This window comes from Centroberyx gerrardi, chromosome 8, assembly GCF_048128805.1.
Source record: "Centroberyx gerrardi isolate f3 chromosome 8, fCenGer3.hap1.cur.20231027, whole genome shotgun sequence".
NCBI classification, from domain to species: Eukaryota; Metazoa; Chordata; class Actinopteri; order Beryciformes; family Berycidae; genus Centroberyx; species Centroberyx gerrardi.
The window spans coordinates 29,910,870-29,931,112 of record NC_136004.1 but is presented as its reverse complement, the minus strand read 5'-3'; the positions used below and the strand labels follow the sequence as shown (position 1 = coordinate 29,931,112).

The window sequence follows — 20,243 nt, the reverse complement described above, 5'->3', positions numbered from 1 at the left end:
CAGAGCCCAGTTTCATGCTCACACAGTTATTAACACAACAAAAGTCTTCTACTGCTTCACTTGATCGTGTGTGTGTGTGTGTGTGTGTGTGTGTGTGTGTGTGTGTGTGTGTGTGTGTGTGTGTTATACTTTTATCCTTGTGAGAAGCCGTTTGAGTTTTAGACCTTCGGAGTGAGGACATTTTTGCGAAGTCAGGTCATTTTGCCAGTCCTCACTTTTTAAACTAATTTAGGATTTGGGATTAGTTGGTTCAGGGTTAGGACTTGGTTTTAGGGTTAAGATTAGAATAAGGTTTAGGGTTGGATAAAGGTTAAGGTTAGGCCTGTAGTGGTGAGGGTTTAGGTTAGGGTCAGGGGTTAAGGAATGAATGTATGACTGTACAGTAGTCATTGGAGTACTGCAGTACATGGATGTGTGTGTGTGTGTGTGTGTATGTGTCATCTATTTAGCAACTCTACCCTCCACGTCCCTGGACCCCCTCCTAGAAGATCACTCCTGGACTTCTTCAGTCGTCAACTCTAATTGGCTCGTTATCACGGGGGGGGTAGGGACACAGCGGGGGGATGAGCCTCTGTTAATTTGTAATTATGCAGGGTGATGAGAGGAATGCATGGTGTTATATACTGTAGGCACGCAGAGACACAGAGATGGAGAGTGAAATCTTTGGGAAAACAAGCAGAGTCCATGTTGCATAACCAAAGATCTTCTCTTTCCTGCCCATTCTCCCTCGTCATCCGGCTTTCTGAGAAGCCTGAACAGCTAGAGGATATTTATCTTCGCTAAAGCTTAAACACCACATCAACTCTATTAGTGAATGAATAAAGAGATGAATGAATGAATGAATGAATGAATGATGAACACACACGTTCTGGCCCACTTTTTACCCCTCCACTGCCAAGCACAAATCGATCAACTACAGAGGATGTAATTTCAGTGAGAAATAATAAAAAATAGCCACAATTATACAAGGAGAGTGACTTTGTTTGTACTATGGACGTCACCAGTTTATACACTAATGTACCCCATACAGAGGGTCTGGAGGCTATGACCTACTACTTGAATAAGAGACAAAACCCTCCTCCCCCTACTGAATGTTTGGTGGATATGGCTAAATTGATTCTCAACAGGAACTATTTATTTTATTTAAGTTTGAAGACTCTTATTATTTACAGTGTCAGGGCGTAAGTATGGGAAGTCCATGTTCTCCTAACTATGCCAACTTATTTATGGGCAAATTTGAAGAAGAGTTTGTGTACCACAATAATCCTTTCTTTTTGTTGTTGAGATGTTGGTTCCGCTTTATTGATGATGTCTTCTTTATTTTTTTACGGGGACACTTGATCAACTGGAGGAGTTCAGATTGTAGATTAACTCTAGAATGCCTTCTATAAAATTTTCATTAGAGTATAGTCAGGAATCTGTGGCTTTTCTAGATGTACTTGTGAACAAAGCAGAACAGTTGAAGACCAAGGTATGTAGAAAGAAAACTGATGGCAACAGTTTTTTGGATTATGCTAGCTATCACCCCCACCGGTCTTAAAAAGGGTTTGCCCTATAGTCAGTTGTTGAGAATTAAGAGAATTTGTAGTACTGAGAACGCTTTTGAGGAACAAGCTGCTGAGTTATGTACACGGTTTAGGTCTAAGGGTTATGACAACAGAGTCCTAGATGATTGTCTGCAGAGAGTAAGAAATATTGACAGAAAGAACCTTTTAACTCATAAACCCTCTCCGTCTGGGGACTTCAATATTGTGTGTGCTACCACCTTTCCCCCCGTTTCTCATGAAATTAAAAAGTGTGTTAAGAAGCACTGGCACATCCTATCTAGTGATCCCCATATAGGTCATGTTTTTAAGAATGCTCCTGTTTTTTCCCCACAAGCGAGCTAGAAACTTAAGGGATACACTAGTTAGAGCTGACTGTTACACACATCCTCAGCATTTCTTATCTAATTTACCCAATGGTAATTTCCCATGTTCTAATTGTGTTCAGTGTAAAAATGCTATGATTAGAGGAGAGTCTTTTTTTACATCCACACTCTGGCAAAAAGTTTTTTATTAAGAGTAGGATTTCTTGTAAGACGAAGCATGTGGTTTACCTTTTGAAATGCCCATGTGGGATGTGCTATGTTGGCAAAACTAAAAGAGAACTAAAAATATCTGAACATAAAAGTAGCATTAGGAATAGGGATGAGAAGTCCTCAGTAGCGAGACACTTTAATTCAGCGGGCCGTGACGTTGTGTTCCTTGAGGTTCCTTTGAAAAGAGGGGGTGATAGAGATAAGACACTTCTGCAGAGAGAGGTGTTTTGGATACATACTTTACAAACTGAACACCCAGAAGGTCTCAACGAAGAATTATTATTAGGGTGTTTTCTCTGAAATTGTCTGAACTTGTATTTGTGAAATAGATATGCATTTTTTTTTTTAATACATATTTAAAGTCTTTTCTTGCTGGTGTATTAATATGTGCTGCACTCATTCCAGTCCTTCTACTTTGTTGTCGGGCTCGTATGTATTTGAAAACGCGGAGGGTGGCTATTAATTAGTGGTTTTACTAACTTTAAGGAGACTGCATGTTCTATTGGCCAATTGTATGTGCAGTTGTTTGGTTTCATAAGGCTAATATCTTCTGCCTGTACAAGGGAATATTTAGCCTCCCTTCATTTCCATTTTCTGTGTAGAGGATCTGTATTGTGAAATGATAAAAAATTGTGAGATATATGTGCAGAGACATTTAGCTGTATTTTCTATTCTTCTATTCTTATATTTTTCTTGATATTTATTTTTCCTAAGTGTTATGTTTATGCTGTGGATTGTGTATTTCTGGTATTAATCCGTACTGAGTGGGGGAAGCTGGTACGTTGATTTCTCTTTGACAGTGACTTTTTGATCATGTATTTTTCATATTGATTGAATAATTAATTGAACTGTATGCATATATGTATTTAAGTGTCACTTCCGCTTTGAGCAACACAGCACTGATTATGGCTTATTGCTGAAACGCGTCCGTCGTTTGTGCTCTATAGCTGCCCATTTAATTAAAAGACAAAAGGACATTATGAGTGCTGGCTTTTCTTTCTTCACAGGACCCTACAGATTAGATATACTAAATTCACATATACAGCAAGTTCTGAGATTCGAATAACAAGTTATTCAAAGCTCAGAGGAGGCCAGCCCCCTCATCTTTAGCATGCTTTAGCACAGAGTGAATCAGAATTGGTGTTATAACACTGACTCTTGTTTGCAGAGTGTGTTGTGAGTCGTCTGATTTGGCAATGATAATAGTACAGTCTGCATAACATATGCTAGCAAAGGGCCAGGGAGTGGACAGCGGAGTAGATGCATGAGTAAGATTCTTACCAACACACACTCACACACTTACACATACAAACACAGGGCCAGATTCACAATAGCTGTATTTATTTGGTTGGCTTGAGAGGTTCTGCAGGGGCTGTGGTTTAATGGAAGTGAGAGGGTGTTAATGACATGGCCACCAGGTTGCCAACCTCCACACACTCAAACCCACCGTGAGTCAAAAGACCAGGGCTAAATATAGAGCCACCGTCTGGCCTCTTGTAATGGCACTGCTCTAGTCCACGTCTGTCTGCCTGCTGAGCATGTCAGGTCTGGTGCTGCTGTCTAATGGCTTTCTTAGGTGTTAGTGGACCTGAGAGAAGTTGACTAAGAGCACAGTGACAGGACTAATGTGGTGCTGGATAATAATGTTTGGGAATAATGTAAGGGAAAATTCTCTTTTCACTTCCTCGCCTTCAGGGAGGTCGAAGGTCAAGGGTCAGCTACGGAACAGCGGCCCCTGGTAGCCGGTAGGGATTCAGTGACTTGCTCAAGGACACTTCAGCGGGGCGGATATCTGCCGAAACAGAGCTTGAGCCCAGGTTGTCTGGTCAAAGGATTGTGTCTTTAACCACTAGACCTCGTTGCTGCCACACATAGCTCGGTGGGGTAGATCATAACAAGACACTGAATGTCAACCTACACACTCATTAATTATTAGTGGCTCTGGATAAGAGTGTCAGCTAAATAAATGTTGTATTGTATGTTGGTTGTTTTATCTTCTGACTAGTGTGCTTTCCTTGAAGCAGATGAAGTGTGTCTGCCTACGTTTGTCTTGCTCCTGTTTTCAACCTTGCTTTATTCGATAGCCATTACCACAGTAAATTCTCATTCATCAAAACCACTCAGGAAAGGAGGCGGTTTGAAATGTTCAGACACTCAAAGCCTCAGTCGGATCACAGTACCTTCCAGGGCACTGTGTGTGGTCTCGTCTCGATGAGGTCGACCCCTGCTGAACGAGACGGTGTGTCATCTCTCTGAGTGGATCTGAGGCTTAAGAGGGTATGCTAGCTAGAAAAGCAGTCTTTAATTCACTCCCAAGAAGTTATTTCCACCCCTGGGCTTCAAAGCCTCACTTTCACGTGTCACTTCAAAGAGACAGAACTGCCACCGGTCCAGCGGTTAAGTGGTCGCAGTTGGAGCTCACTCTAATGAAGAGAAAGATGTCATCAGCGTACAGTGAAAATGGCATATAATAATGTTGGCAATGTAATGATGTCAACTTTGATTATTTTCTTGAATGTCAGGCTGAAATTACAGTGTGTGTTAATGACAATTACTCTTGTCTAGAATATGGATATGTGTTACTACATTTTTTAGCAGACTGCTAATGTGATTTTTGTGTTTGCTGTTCTTGGGGCCCCAATAACTTCAAGTGATTTGATTTGCTACATTGAATTTACAGCTATATGATTTACTAGATTTGCTGTTGGCAATATTGACTGAATGATAAAAACAGCATGACATACATATGCATAATGTTGCATTGATGATGTAGGAAAGAGGATTGCACACCTCAAGTAACACCTAAACACACTTAGTTTTCCCACAGCATTGGAGTGATATCACTGCCTCAAGTGTGAAACTTTGAACCTGACTTTTAAATAACATTTTCCTGGATTAGGATTCAGTGTTTCCCACACATAGACTTTACTTGGGCGGGCCGCCCAGGTATATTAATGGCCGCCAAAGTATTTTTGGCGACCCATTTTAGCATTTTTTATTTTTATTTTTTTATCCATCCGAGAGAAATGGACTGGATAGTTTTCAGATAAACATTTTTTGCTTATAACTGTGCTCAAAAACACAAGTTAAACTAACTTCACCAAACATTTTTACTGACTTAAAACAAGTTAAAAGTGAGGAGAAAGGGCTTCGCTAGCTGCCTCTTGGGAATTGTGTGTGTGAGCTGTAGGGCTGTGTGTGTGTGTGTGTGTGTGTGTGTGTGTACGAGAGCTGTTGGGCTGTGTGTGTGTGTCACTTAAGTCTTGTTTCTTTTCCTCCATTGACTTGGCTGAGCATTGTTCTCAGTGCCTCTTTTTGAATGATATTTTGTTTTGGCTAATGGCTACATTGCAAAAGCAAAATGTTATTTTTTCAAAATATTATATTAATGAAATATAACTCAACATCACCACCTGAAACATAGGAACCGACACTCACCATCGATGTTGTAAATCGGCACAACTACAATTTCAGTTGGAAACCAGACAAACCATTATTATTTTTTTAAATATTTCAGTATTTAAGCATCTGCAGTGTACACAGACTTTACAGATGCCAGTATGACATAATCATTCTCATACAGCTTTTGGCCAGTGGGGGTAATCCTATGCATGACTCATCACATGAACATCGAACTGCTGCCTTTCCGCCCATTTCCCCAAATCGCCATGGCTGCCCTCAACAACATCTTCACTTTATTAGAATTTTTAGATCCGTAGAAGCTGTGGACGCTCTCCATCAGAAGGTCAGAAGGCATCCGCTCTCTAACTTACGAAAGGGAAATGAGCTTGCTGCTTTCCCATATGGCCCATTCTCTTTCTTCCTCACTCACAATGCAGCAGGATGTAGTAGATTTCAGCCCTGCTTAAGGCATTAGCTCGGAGAGGGATTATCCCACCGGCCAAACGCTCGGTCACCAGCAGCATGCATCCTCTCACACAGTCATACCGGCTGGCACGTGTCTGATATCTGGCCTGCTTTACTGACTCTCACCGAGCTAGCCCTCCTATTGGCTCAAAGGGGACATTGACCTCTACTAGCCTTGAACGCGGCTAAGATGTGACACTGACCGTTATATTATTTAAAACAGACTGCAACTCCACACTGCATGTAGTGGGTATTTTCAGTAGAAGCCATTGTGGACATCCAACCTCCTGCATTTATACCGCATCACATTCATGTTAACATTGCAAGTAATTCTTCTTCTGAATGAGCCGAACACAGTAGAACCAAATTCCATATATATATACTGTATATATTAGTTGTAACTTGACTGAAAAAAGAGCAAACCTTAGCATTCAAGCTGTAAGTAAGTAAGTGGGACCACTACATCTGTACATATTTAAGGGGTTATTTGTAAAAGGTGGCATAAAACTAGATGGGTTGACCTCTAATTAACAGTATGCAATTCACCTCCGCTCAGCTGTATGCTCCATTTTATTTTATCTCCAAGACAGAGAGATTGAGAAGGAACATTAACTTGTGGGCGGTAGTTTGGCCTCGTGGCTAGAGCTCCTGTCCTGTAGCTGGAAGGTCCCAGGTTTGATTCTGCCCCCGCAGTGACGGAAGTGGCCTTTTGATTTGTTCATATAACACGCAGAAGTGAAGTGATAAAATCTCAAGTTTGTGCTGGTGAGATAAAAACTCCTAAGGGGCATATACAAACATCTCACCTCAAAAAAAAAAAAAAAAGCATCCCTCCCAGCTCCGGCGGTGCCGCTCAAAGCCTCATCCTACGCTCTGACTTACCTCAGATGATGAATTTTCTCCCTGGGATCAATAGAGTGTCACAAAGAAATAATAACAATTTGCATGGAAATCAAACTATCCATTTGCCTGTATATCATTTTCTCACACCCCTTCTAACCTCGTAAAAACAGGATATCCCCAAACAGATCAGTGTCCTTACACCGCTCTACTCTGGGGACGCATCAGTGACTAATGTAGCATGTGTATCCGCCGCTCGCCTCTGCTAAGTGCTCTGTCCGGCCTTTAGTGTGAGGGGATTATACACATGCTTTGACACCTTCCTCTCACACTTTTCACACGTTTTGCCCCATGTACAGCTAAACGGTGCTGGATAAAGATGGATATATACGCTGGACAAAATCAGGATCACTTCATCTGCCACGTATAATAAATGTACAGGAATTTGTCTTGCTGACATTGGTGCAGTTTTGAGTCTTGTGGAGCATGGATGTAGTTCCTGAGGGCAAAGTGGTAATAGTGCACAGACTTATGTAGACATTATAAGCAATATTAAATTAACATATTGCATTTCAGTGTATATAAGGCCATAATTATTGTTTTTCTTTTTCAGTATGAGAATCACCCAATGCTAAATGTACTGTAGGTTTGTTCTTCAGGTTCGACACTTGATGTCTCTTCTCTTCTCTTCTCTCCTCTTCTCTTCCTCCATGCTAGGCTGCTCTATAGCCTCGTAGTGGGCTTCTTTCCCAGTATCAGTATTCAGACAGGTATTGTCAGAGCTCGGTCTGGCACTCGACCAGCGAGGCCACCAGGTTTCCTCTTGAGTCTCTGCCAAGCTGGCACGAGTGACACACAAGGCAACCTGTGCTGACAGCCTAAGACAAATGACCTGTTTGGTACCATTCTTCCTCTCTCTTTCTATTTCTCTGTGTATCGTTCTCTGTCTGTGTCCCTCTTATCACATCTCTCACTTTGTGTCTGTGGACTCACTTATTGCTTACTTATTGTCCGACTATGCGCGTAAACTATGAATATATAGGGGGAATTACTTCACCCGCTGCAGAGATTTCTGGCTTTCAAAACTCACTTTCTGGCTCAATACTCTGCACTCGTCCCCACAGCTACTCGCTTTTTCAACTGCTCAACAAGGGAGGAAGGGCAACCAGCCCGACCCATGATTTCTACTGGATTTCTACTGTAATTAGCTAGCTTGCTCGTCTCTATTGTGAAAATGTGACTTTGTTTGTGTCAATTACAGGCCACCGCAGCTAAAGGGGCTGGGGGTGGTGAGGGGGGTCGATGCTGTTGCCGTTCCTACTGGTTACTGATAGAAGCTGATGAAGGTCATAGATGACTTAATGCCCCTTTTAAATAGTGAAATACAGTATTAGCTGAACTGTTCAGTGTGTTTCAAACCAGCAGGGCCAGCCATCTCATTATTGTTGATTAAATTGAAGGTGATACTGAAGTTATTGTGTAAGCCGAAGTGTAGTTGCAGTGCAAGGCAAGGCAGCTTTATTTGTATAGCACATTTCATACACTGATGCAATTCAAAGTGCTTTACAGAGTAATAAAAAATACAGTAAAGGTAAAAAATGTACAATTAAAAAGTGCAAAAGTACAGACAAGAGATCCACAAGATAAAAGACTTAAAAAGTAAACTAGTGCAGTTCAAATCAAGTGAAATAGAAAGATAAAAGAACAAGAGGATTAGAAAAGTGAAAAGTGCATTAAAATCACATTTAAAAGAAAATAAAAAAGATATAAATAAATAAATATTACAGTGCAGATGAGTGTTGCCCTAGATTTCTTAAAAAGCCCTGGCGAACAGAAACATTTTAAGCCGTGATTTAAAAGATTGTAAAGTGGAGGCAGACCTCAGATGTTCTGGAAGTTTGTTCCAGGCACGAGGAGCATAAAAACGAAAAGCTGCTTCTCCATGCTTTGTTCTGACCCTGGGAACAGTAAGCAGACCAGCACCTGAAGACCTGAGGGGTCTGGTGGGTTCATAACATTGAAGGAGATCAGAAATGTATTTTGGTCCTAAACCATTTAGTGCTTTATAAACATGCAACAGAATTTTAAACTCAATTCTTTGGCACACAGGAAGCCGATGCAGTGATCTCAGCACTGGACTGATGTGGTCCATTTTCTTAGTCCTGGTTAGTGTGTAGATAAGTAGAGGTCTGATATATGGGTCTGGAAGTTGGTTGTTCTGAGGTGACAAAGTTTACTCTGGAGATCTCCAGCCTCCGAGCCTCCAGTGTTGATAAATGACATCCACAAAACAGCCACAAATGCAATAAGGAAAAACACGGCGTCCCGATTGACCCATCTTTCTCTATTTTTCAATATTCTCTATTTATATGAAGCCCTCGAGGCAAATTATTCATCAGCATGATGTTGACATCATCCATTTTTAACATGTCAAGAAGTTGGTACAGTCGTGCTTTTTTTCAGTTGAGGGATATTGCTAAAATGAGTCCTTTTTTGTCTTTTCACGACACTGAATGGTTATTCCTGCCTTTGTGATGTTGCATTTAGACTAGGGATGCACCGATACCGATACTGGTATCGGTATCGGTGCCGATACCAGGCTAAAATGGAATATCGGTATCAGAGATTTTACCCAAGACTAAAATCTGATCCCGAAAGCCATGAGTAACATATAAGAAATAAAAGCAAACTGTCTTGATTTTATGCATTTGTGGCACATAGAAGCCTGTATTTCTCAAACAGAGGGAAAAACAAGGATTTTATCTCAATAATTTTGTCCATTGACCCCAAAGTAAGGAAGTAAGCCTGCACTGTTCAGTAAAAGTAATGGATCGGATCGGTACTCAGTATCGGCCGATACTTAAACTTTCATACTCGTAATCGGTATCGGCATTGAAAAAGTGGCATCGGTGCATCCCTAATTTAGACTGTTGCTCTGCCCTGTGTACCTGTCTGAATCAGTCTGCCTTGGGTCGGCTCCAGTTACTTCAAAACTCTGCGGCAAGACTGTTGACCAAAACTTGTTGACCTAACGTGCGTCACACACTACACCCGTCTTAGCCTCTTTACACTGGCTTCCAGTAATGTTCAGAATTTAGTTAAAATTTCTTCTAATTACATATTAGACCTTACATGACACATGAGTACATTGCTGAATTGCTTCATCCTTATCATACCACAAGGCCCCTTAAGTCTTCAAACCAAGGCTGGTCCAATCTAGACTGGAGTCAAAGGGTGATAGAGCATTTGCAGTAATGGGACCTCGACTGTGGAACAATCAGCCTTCCACTGATAGATTGGCTGAATCTGTGACTATTTTTAAATCATGTCTCAAAACACATTTTAACAGTTTGGCTTTTCACTCGTTGTAGCTTTTGTCTTTCTGTCTGTTTTTCATTTTTCTCTGTAAAGCACTTTGCAAACTCTGTTTTATATGTAAATAAAGCTTATTATTATTGGTATTTTTTTCAAGCACAAATGGCTTGTGTGCTGAAAACAAGATCAGTAAACAATATTTTTATTTGATTTTTATGTTGATTTATGATTTGTCTGTGCAGCAGGTTGGGACGATGATGGAGGAGGAGAACCATGTTAGTTGCAAGACAGATGTATATGTGGTCTGTCTGTTGGATTATTTCATTCTTTTTGTTGCGTAATTTTGAATATCTTATCACATGAGGGTAAAATGATGTCTCATACCTTTCTCACAAACTCTGCAACCGACCATGCCTACTTCACCTAAGTTTAGTTTTAGTAGTTTTGTTTGTTTGCGCAAGTGATAAAATCACTGCAAAAAAAGATAGAAGGGAAGAAGTAGTTAAAGAAAAAAAATGATCCCAAAGGACTCATAAAACATCCCACCCCAAACAGGTAAGAAAAAAACAAAAAAAAATCAATATGACAAACAATGATGCAAATGACATTAGATTTTCATCAAGGAGGCGAATGGTAGAAAAACAACAAAATGAAGAAACAACAAGCAAGGGAAATTAAATTTACTGTGAGTGTGGTTAGGTGTATGTGTGTGTGTGTGTGTGTGTGTGTGTGTGTGAGTCTGTCTTGTGTTACTCAGGTGTGTGTGTGTGTTCAAAGAGACAAAGTGTGAAGAGACACAAACGACATCAAAACACAACAAGGAAGAGAATGGTACAAAAACTACAAAATCCATAATTTACAAGAATGGGAAATTAAATACATTTACTTGAAAGTGTGTGTGTGTGTGTGTGTGTGTGTGTGTGTGTGTGTGTGTGTGTGTGTGTGTGTGTGTGTGTGTGTGTGTGTGTGTGTGTGTGTGTGTGAGAGCGAGAGAGCAGAGAGGAAGCATGCTCTATTAAGGCAGGGAAGAAATCTTCAAGTTTGGTTCAGCAGACAGCTGGGTGTGTGGGGCAACTGCACAAAGAATAATTACAATTTGTTCACTGCAACATAAATCACTTTAAAATTACATTTGGTGTATTCCAGGCTTTAGCCCAGCTCTCTGCCCATCTATTTTAAACACTCACCGCTGTTCATTTGGTCTGTGCGTTGGATATGAAGTCCTTTTTTGTCACCTTGGGACTAATCTTTGTTCTCTGTCTTTCTCTTTCAGTGAAGAAAGCCAAACTCCATGGGCCTCCAGGTAAGAGCAGACCCCAGCATGTCTGTGTGTGTGTGTGTGTGTGTGTGTGTTTTAATATGCAGAGTCATAATAATAATAGTAAGTAGTAAGTAAGTAAAGTTTATTTATATAGCACCTTTCACAGAGCAAAGTCACAAAGTGCTTCACAAGAGTAAAATTGTTAAAATAAGACCAGAAAACAGTAAAAAAGAGTAAGAAATAAAAACAATATGACGTAAAAACACAAAGAATTACAGACACAGATGCTAAACAAAGGCCAGTCTGAACAGATTAGTGCTTTTCGAAAGTGTTAACAACACTCATAAGAGTGACTTGGATCTTCTTGAGGAACTGCAGATATGGTTCTCTGATCAACTTTTTTTTTTTTTCTTGTTTACAGTCCCTATAGGAGTTAACATGGGAAGTTAACATGAGAAGAGAACCTTGGTTTTAGCAGGTTGTGTAATGGGGAAGTGGGAGCCTTAAGCGTACACAAGCCAACTTTTGAATTGGGGTTGCCGGTTTGAATCCCTGAAATGTCGGGAGAGATCTCGGTGGGGGAATTTGAACAAGCGTCACTTCCCCCCTCCCATAGTAATATTTGTCGAGGTTCCCTTGAGCAAAGCATTTACCTCTCACAATGCTCCAGCTGAGCTTCCCATTGGTCCCATTGGCACACTTGGTAGCTCCCAGGTGTGTGTTTGTACGAGTGTAACTGTCCCGTCCCAATACGTCTTCTCCCATAGGCCATTACTGTAACGTGGTCTAATGGCGACCTTACACCGAACGACTTTTCAAGCGATTTCACTGTCGCAGACAAATTTCCAATGTCGGAATAAAATCATGAGAGTTTTGCTCGAGTTGTGTCGCGCTCCCGTCATCTCGATCGTTTGGTGTAAGGTGGTCAGAAAACTCAGTCCGAGCTGACTTAAGTCAGTCTTTTTCTCGTCTTGACGTTCCGATAAAATCAAACATGTTTAATATACTAGAGTGGCCTTTTATTGTGACCAGCCCAAGGCACACCTGTGCAATAATCATGCTGTTTAATCAGCATCTTGATATGCCACACCTGTCAGGTGGATGGATTATCTTGGCAAAGGAGAAGTGCTCACTAACACGGATTTAAACAAATTTGTGAACAAAATTTGAGAGAAATAAGCCTTTTGTGTGCATAGAAAAAGTCTTAGATCTTTTATTTCAACTCATGAAAAATGGGAGCAAAAACAAAAGTGTTGCGTTTATATTTTTGTTCAGTGTATTATCGGAATTCTTTAGTCTTGGCTCATGCAAATAGTGGTGTCAGACTTTAGTCTTTTCAAAGTCTTCTAGTGTATGATAGGCAGTCTTTGCAAAATCATATAGTCTGTGACTAAAAACTATGACACATTGTCTTTAGATGTGAGCTGGATGTGAGAGGGTGTCAGACTTTAGTCTTTTCAAAGTCTTTTCAAAGTCTTCTAGTGTATGGTAGGCATTAGTCAGTTTGGCTTCAAATCCGGCCTGGGACCTTTGTGGCATGTCATCCCCCTCTCTCTTTTCTCAAACTTTCCTGCCTCTCTTCACTGTAGACTGTCGAATAAAGGCAAAAATGGCCAAAAAATATCTTTAAAAAAGCCTCTTGTATATGAGAAGCCTAGGATTGAATCTGTCCTTGGTCAGACTTACATGGTCTGAGCAGATATTGGTATAGAGGTGAGGCGGCTGTTTGTCACAGTTAAAGTGGCAGCCCTTCATCCATTTATCCTGCATCTGACCCACATAACTCGAGTGACTCAACCAGCTAGTAACCAGACCATTCCTTGCACCTTCCAACGGCTGAAAAGAGAGAAAAACAAGATTTTTCCAAACAGTGAAGCCAACAGAAGTTCAGCAAGCATGCAGTAAAAAATGGGACTTGGCTACATCTGCACCAACTGCCACTTTACTGTAGTGTGTGGTTAAAAGAAGCGGCAGCAGTCCTTTCTCCTCGCCTTCCTCTGTCTTCCCCTCCACCTCTTTCTTCGCATCTTTTTTTCTCCCTTTCCTGGGTGCAGCTGCTCGTCCTCCCATCTTCTCTCCAGGCGATGATGAGAGGAGAACAACAGCGACGAGTGGGAGAATGAGAAATCAAGCCGGAGGAGAAGAGAGGAAAATCAATAGATCATCATAGACAAAGGGCCACCTGCTAGCCTGAAATGACAACGTGTCATCCTCACATAAAAGAGAAGATGGAGACAAATCCCTCAGTGTCTTGAGGAGACGGAGACGGACTCCAGATACAGGAGATGACTTGGCACCGCCTGCCGCTGGCCTGCGATCGCTAAGCCATATTTTCAGAGCGGAAGCAGGAGATTTGATTGGCCCTGCCACGGTTGATAAATTAGGACAGTGATGATGTGGCTATCATACAGTGGTAGCCATTGTAGATGTCTCCTTTCATTAATTTATTCTGCATCTATCCTGCATTAGCACTGCTAAACGTACTTTCTTTATAGAGTAAAACCAAATTGATTTACTGTAAAAGAAAACTCTTGTGGCTTTCAGACTCAGCAGTCGATTCCTTGTAACGTCCAAAAGAGAACAGTACTTGATTTTTTTTCAAACAGTTCCTCTTGGAAGTGCAGCCAAATGTGCAGCAGTAGTTCAGGAAATATGCTGTGAAAAGTGGGACTTAAACAGTGGCTACATCTGAAACAGTTTGTCCATTAAAAAAATACATTTTTATCTCAAAATCTGACCTCCAGCAAGAGAGCACAACCCATAAACATCTTCTCTGCATCAGGCCTGTAACACCCAGCAACGCAGAGTATGGGAAGTATACTCAAAATGCAGTCCTAACATGTGATATGGTTATTAGTCTCAGGTCAGACACAACTAGTGGAGTTTGGCCCACTCTTATGCCCCAGTTTGGGGAACATGATCTGATTTATCTTAATAGCAAGCAAATAGATTCTTTGCCTCGGGGAGCTGCTGTCCCAAGTCCCTCCTGAAGCCCCAGTGGTGGACGACCCTTGAGAGATGTTGGCTGGTATATGTGCCACTTTTATTAGTTTGGCTGGATTTAAGGCACATTATCTATACTGTCTTTTAAATGGGCAATAAGTAAGATTTTTACTGCCCCATAGCACAATGTGACCGTCATAAATCTGCGGGGGATTGATAGGGCTGTTGATCAATACCGATGACTCAGCGATGACTTCACCAGGTGCTGAATTGATTTCTGGCTTTCAAAAGTCACTTTCCAGCCTGCGCCAAGGTTATTATAGTTTTGCATTTTTCATTAGTTTTTATTTTTATTTCGTTTTGACTTTTTGTTTTCAATTTCAGTTTAGTTTTAATTCGTTTTTAAAGCGGGTTTGCTAGTTTAGTTTAGTTTGTATTTTTTGAACATGCTTAGTTTTAGTTTAGTTTTTATTAGTTTCAGTGTTAGTTTTAGTCTTTTTCTGTAATATGGGGTATTTGTCAGGGGCGAGATTCAAAAATTCAACATACTAGGCTTATGTATGAAATAAATTGACAAAGACGAAAACTAAAGACATTTTCTCTATAATTTTAGTTTATTTTAGTTCGTTTTGTAAACACACAATACAGTTTCAGTTAGTTATCGTTTTTTTGTAAAGCCTCGTTTTTATTTTTTTTCAGTTAACGAAAATGTTTTTTCACACCTAGTTTTCGTTATTTCGTTAGTTTTCCTTAACGATAATAACCTTGGCCTGCGCTCTACTCTGGAACAAAACTTCCTGCCTTAATTTAAACACACTCCCACTCTGGAGGACTGTGAGTGAGCAACCGTTGTCACAAGATACTGAGGGCTAAAAAACTGTATTATTAATACAGTATTTTGGATCATGATGTATTACCTCCTCTGTCGATGCTTCTCTTAGATCTCTGCTGTAAGTAGCTAGCTTATTTTTTTTCGTCAGTTACAGCCCACTGCACTAGCGACTTGTGTAGGAGCGGATAAGTTCTATCGACGTTATTGCAATTCCTCTGGGTTGTTGACAAAGGTAATAGATTACTTAATTCCCCTTCAGTGAGAGTCGGTGGTCACTCTCCCGTCTTCCTTTTGGCACGGAAAGTTCATGCGGCAGAAGTTGCCCGAAGCAGTGGTCTTCAACGATAATGACCCAAGCATCTGCAGGTTTTCACTCCAAACTCAACAAACACTCTACAGCAGCTCATTTCACCGATTACTTCCCTCCTCTCTGGTTGAAGGTGTGCAAATCAAGGAAATCAGCTGAAGAAATCAGACTCCACATAGTTGAGAACCACTGGACTAGAGGATTGAGAGGTGGGCTTATGATCAGAAGGACACTAGTTTGAATCCCAGGAAAAAAGGCAGGTACAGTGAATGAGAAACGCTTTCCCCTGCCAAAACAATTACTTCAAAGTGCCCTTGAGCAAGGCACTAAACCCCTAAAATTGCTGTAGTGGAGTTGCTCAGTGTCCAGCAGTAGAAGACTGTGGTTCTGGGGAATATGTGTGAAGGAAGATGTTGACGGAAAACAGAGCCTACATGCTCAGTCAAGCTTCCCTGGACAAAAAAAAAAATCATCCCAAAACGCTTTGCTGCCAATCCTCCGTGACCATCAGCAACTGTGCCTCCTCCTCTCCTTCTCCACCCGTGTGTCCTCCTCTTTCACTGCTGCTTTAGCATTGTTGGTTGGAGTTATTTTTGTTTTGGCTCTTCGTCCATCTCCGTTTTTGTCTCAGTTTTGGTTTGGACTCTTTAGACTTGCTATAAGAAATCATTAACTGTAAACAACAGGCCTGTATTCCGGTGTGTTTGAGCAGGGAATTATGCTAAATCATTTTTTTTTTCATATTTGGCATTGCGTCCATCAGCGGTTCTTGCTATGATGGTCCACCGCTGCTTAATGAATGCAGAGGAAACCCTGATAGTAATGAGACAATGGTGTCGGCCTAATGAGGCGGCCCTGTCTCACAGCCTGAACCACACACTGACTGACTCACATTCACTCTGCCGCTTATTCTGACTGCTGCAGGTCGTCCTCCCAGTCAACTTAGTTTATTCAAGACTGTATAGATGTAGCCATTGGAGAAATCCCACTTTTTACTGCATTCTTGCTGAAATATTGCAACATTTTTCCTCCAAGGGGAATTGTTTGGAAAGATAAAAAAAAATAAATCAGCCGTTGGAAGTTACATGGAATTAACTAACTAGTCAGGTGAGAGTTTTGTGGTACAATATACTATTTTCATTCAACTATAAACATTTAAAAAAGAATTGCCAGGAGTGTTAATACAGGATAAATGCATGAAGGGGAGCTTTTATAATGGCAATTACTGTAAACAGGCTATGCCCAATATGATGTTAGTATGAGTTGGTATCCCAAATTAAACTTTAAACTACATGACAGAGAGAATGATGATGTTGATTTTAAATATTAATGTTTGTTGTGGTGTTGTGGATCCACAATAAGTGGAGGTCATTGTAGGGAAAGTGTGATCAGTGCTGAGAACTGGTATAGAGATAACCAAAAGTCAAATGCTGGTAAATGTTGATTGGTTACTGGTCAGTTTGTCTACTCTACCAGCCACTCTGGCAGGTAAGCAACCATCATCTAGTTCTTGTTTCCTATTTAAAAAAATGTAATTAGAATTCTTATTTTTGGACTTCTCAGAGATCACCTGTCAATCAAACAGTGTGGGCGGAGCTTGGATTTTCCATTGATGCAGTTTGAGTTTCTGTAGGTGACGCTCTGTTCAGCCATGGTGGCTATCACTGCTCATTTTCCCCAGGAAAGAGCTACCAGACAGCGGGTGTTTGGAACAGCAAATGGAAAAGCCATTCATGAACTGGATATACTGTAGGATAATGGCGACAGAGAGTAGTAAAACAGACATTTATTCAGATGAAAATCTCACAGATTATCACTTTAAGTAGTTAAAATGCCTGGTCCACAAGTTACTGTGTCCATTGCATGAAAAAGTTAACTGTCTTGTTGATAATAACCTATAGCCACACTCAACCTTCTCTAACATCCAACATAAGCAGTTCCTGTAGATTATGGTATAAGGAATTGTTTACAAGATGTTTTCGGGGATGTTGGTATCCTAGAGGTTAAAGATGTGGGCTTGTGACTTGAAGGTTGCCGGTTTGAATCCCTGGACCAGCTGGGACAATGCGGGCGGGGAAAGTGAATGAGTGAGCGCTCTCCCTTCCCTCAGCAGCTACTGTCCAGGTGCCACTGAGCAAGGCACTTAAAACTTAAAATATAAGACTGTGCTTGTGCGGGACAGCTTCCATGTGTGAATGTGAAGCAGGGAATCGCTGGAAAAGAGCAAGTGTGATCATCAGCTGATCAGGTTAAAATACAAAAAATAGGAGATATCCTGTGTGTTTGTAATTGTCAGGCAAACGAGAGTTCAGTCTCCTAATTTTTCTCGACACCTCATCGCTTGAGCCGCTGTTTTCTTTCTTCCAACAAAAGCTCCTCCTTCAGTCAGCTTCTCTCCCTCCTTTTGTCTTCCACCCCATTCTCTCTCTCTCTTTCTCTCTCTCATTCTCTCTCTCTCTCTCTCCCCCCCTCACCCTCTTCCCAGCCTCCTCCATCCCCTCCATCCCTCCCTCGACACCCATAATAGAGTATTCATTACTGTAGACAGCCTAGTAAATGTCATCTCGCCTGGCCGCGCCGCACACGTCCATGTGTAACTGAATATAACTTATTTATTTTCATAAGTCATGGCCACTTAATTATAAATGACGCCGGCTGCTCCCCAAGAGGGTCCTGCTGCATGCTGGGATATGTTCCTTCTTCACCACAGCTAGTTGGTGCGAACCGACGGAAGGTGTGTGCGTGTGTGTGTGTGTGTCCATGCATTTATGGAGGTCGGGTAAGTGTCATTAAAATACCTGCCATGGCAACCCTGCTGGTGTCTGAGGAAATAGATGCCAAATTTAGATTTTAACTCAAATTTTTACGTTTTTTTTAACATCCTTTTGTTTGTTTGTTTTTCTTTCTTTCTTTGCTGGCTTCTCATTTTCTGTGTGTAGCTCAGGCAGTAAATAGGGCTGTCGAAACCCTGCCAGCCCCCTCGTCCCCTTAATCACAGACCTGGCAACCCCCTTAAGTGAATGATGGATTATTCTCGATTAACCCCTTCACCCTCCTGCCTGTAGCCTTCCTCATTACAGCCGAGCTCTGCTGAGAGCGGAGAAAGATACGGGGCGACCAGTTTTGGAAAGCAGGAACACAGCAGGAGGTCAATCATTTTCTTTAACATTACCAATAACATGATGAGTATGACAGCAAAATTCAATTTTGTTTTACTGAATTAATTAGGGTTTACCCTAAAGGCTAGACATGCACTACAGTTTTGTTTTTCGTCCTTAACTTAACTAACTATCCTAAAAACCTGTGTATAGGGCCAAGGATCCATATTGGGTATTTGTCATTTTGCTTTTCTATTCTGGGTTTACACTAAAATTAGTATTTAAAAATAAAAGTAGGTCTCCCTAACAGGCACTATCTCTCCTAAATGGTATCCCTCCACTATATTCTCTTCTATCAATACAAATGCTATATGGCGGAATAATTTTCTAAAACGTCGGACCCACAGTCAATTGAAAATCACAGCAGCGGGATCTGTTGTTGAATCTGTTCACCAACGTGTTAAATGTCAGTTTTCAGTCTATTTTCGGGCCTCATTTAAATCAATGGGAAGTAAAAATCTGAACACTAGAAACTTGTCCCAGCTGCATCTGATCTTGGTGAGTAGTTTATATTCTGGGTTTCATTGCGGTCAAGTGCTGAATAACCCCCATGTTAAGTGGAAGTGGAATATTGCTTTAAGTGGCCACCAGTAGCAGACTGTGGCTGTACTGGGCAGCTCCCGGGTCTGAATGTGTGTTACTGTATGAATATGAAGGAGGGCGGCGCTGGAAAAGAGCATGCATGCATACTCAGTGAGCCTTCCCTGGATAAATAAAGATTAAAAAATGCAGGCAGCGTCCTGCGCCCTACTAGCGGAAGCGTTTCTTATCCCCAGTGTCACAAATGAGTGTTTTTATTAGCTCAGTCCCTGCTCTCCTCCTGTTGTCTGTGCTGGAGCAGGCTGATGTAATCAACCAGGAGCTCCAGGGAGAGTTTTAAGCTCCGGAGAGGACAGGAAATCAGACACACATGAGGAACACCCTCCCTTCCTGGCTTCTTCTCCATCCATCCATCAATTATGTTCCTTCCCATGTCTGTATCTGTTTTACCAAAACACAAGATCTGATGTAGCTATCCCTTGTGCTATTATTATTATTATGATTAACCTTTATTTATCCAGGGACGATTGACTGAGCACATTCGCCCTGCCTTCACATCCATACAGTTACATACATTTACACTCCTTGACGTTAAAAAGTTTGGCTACTGATGCCCATGTAGGGCAGTGGTTCTCAACCTGGGGGTCGGGACCCCCCCAGGGGTTCGCAAGATAGTTTTGGGGGTCGCAAGATGATTGATGGAATAGGAAAAAGCATATTCCTACAAATTTGTTATCATGTCTGTTTTTTCAGATTTTTCTCTAAATTTTGCTTTTTTTCTTGTGGAATACTGAACAGTTTTCAGCTTCTAGGCCCCCTCTGATAAGTAATGAAACAAGCTGAAAGATGAAAATTATTATTATGAATTATTATTATGTGGTTGAAGTTTTCACCACTCACGAGTAGGCATCATTTTGTTTTAAGGGATCACTAGTAAAAAAAGGTTGAGAACCGCTGATTTAGGGTGAACACCTCTATAGAAACCTGGCTTGGATTTTAGAAGGAAAGCAGGGTGGTGAGACCTTTATCAATCAATCAATATTTATTTATGCAGCTGAATGCTAACATCCCTCACCTCATCTCCACCTCAAATCTGCCAA

General features: G+C 41.2%; 1 protein-coding gene across 1 annotated transcript in view; it reads left to right on the top strand.

Moving 5' to 3' along the window:
* LOC139915138 (protein unc-13 homolog B-like) overlaps positions 1-20,243 on the top strand; it is a 188,117-nt gene that overhangs the window by 7,594 nt on the left and 160,280 nt on the right. The window contains exon 2 of the mRNA XM_078285327.1: positions 11,376-11,405. Coding sequence (XP_078141453.1) covers positions 11,376-11,405 — 30 coding nt within the window. The remainder of the gene's footprint in view (positions 1-11,375; positions 11,406-20,243) is intronic.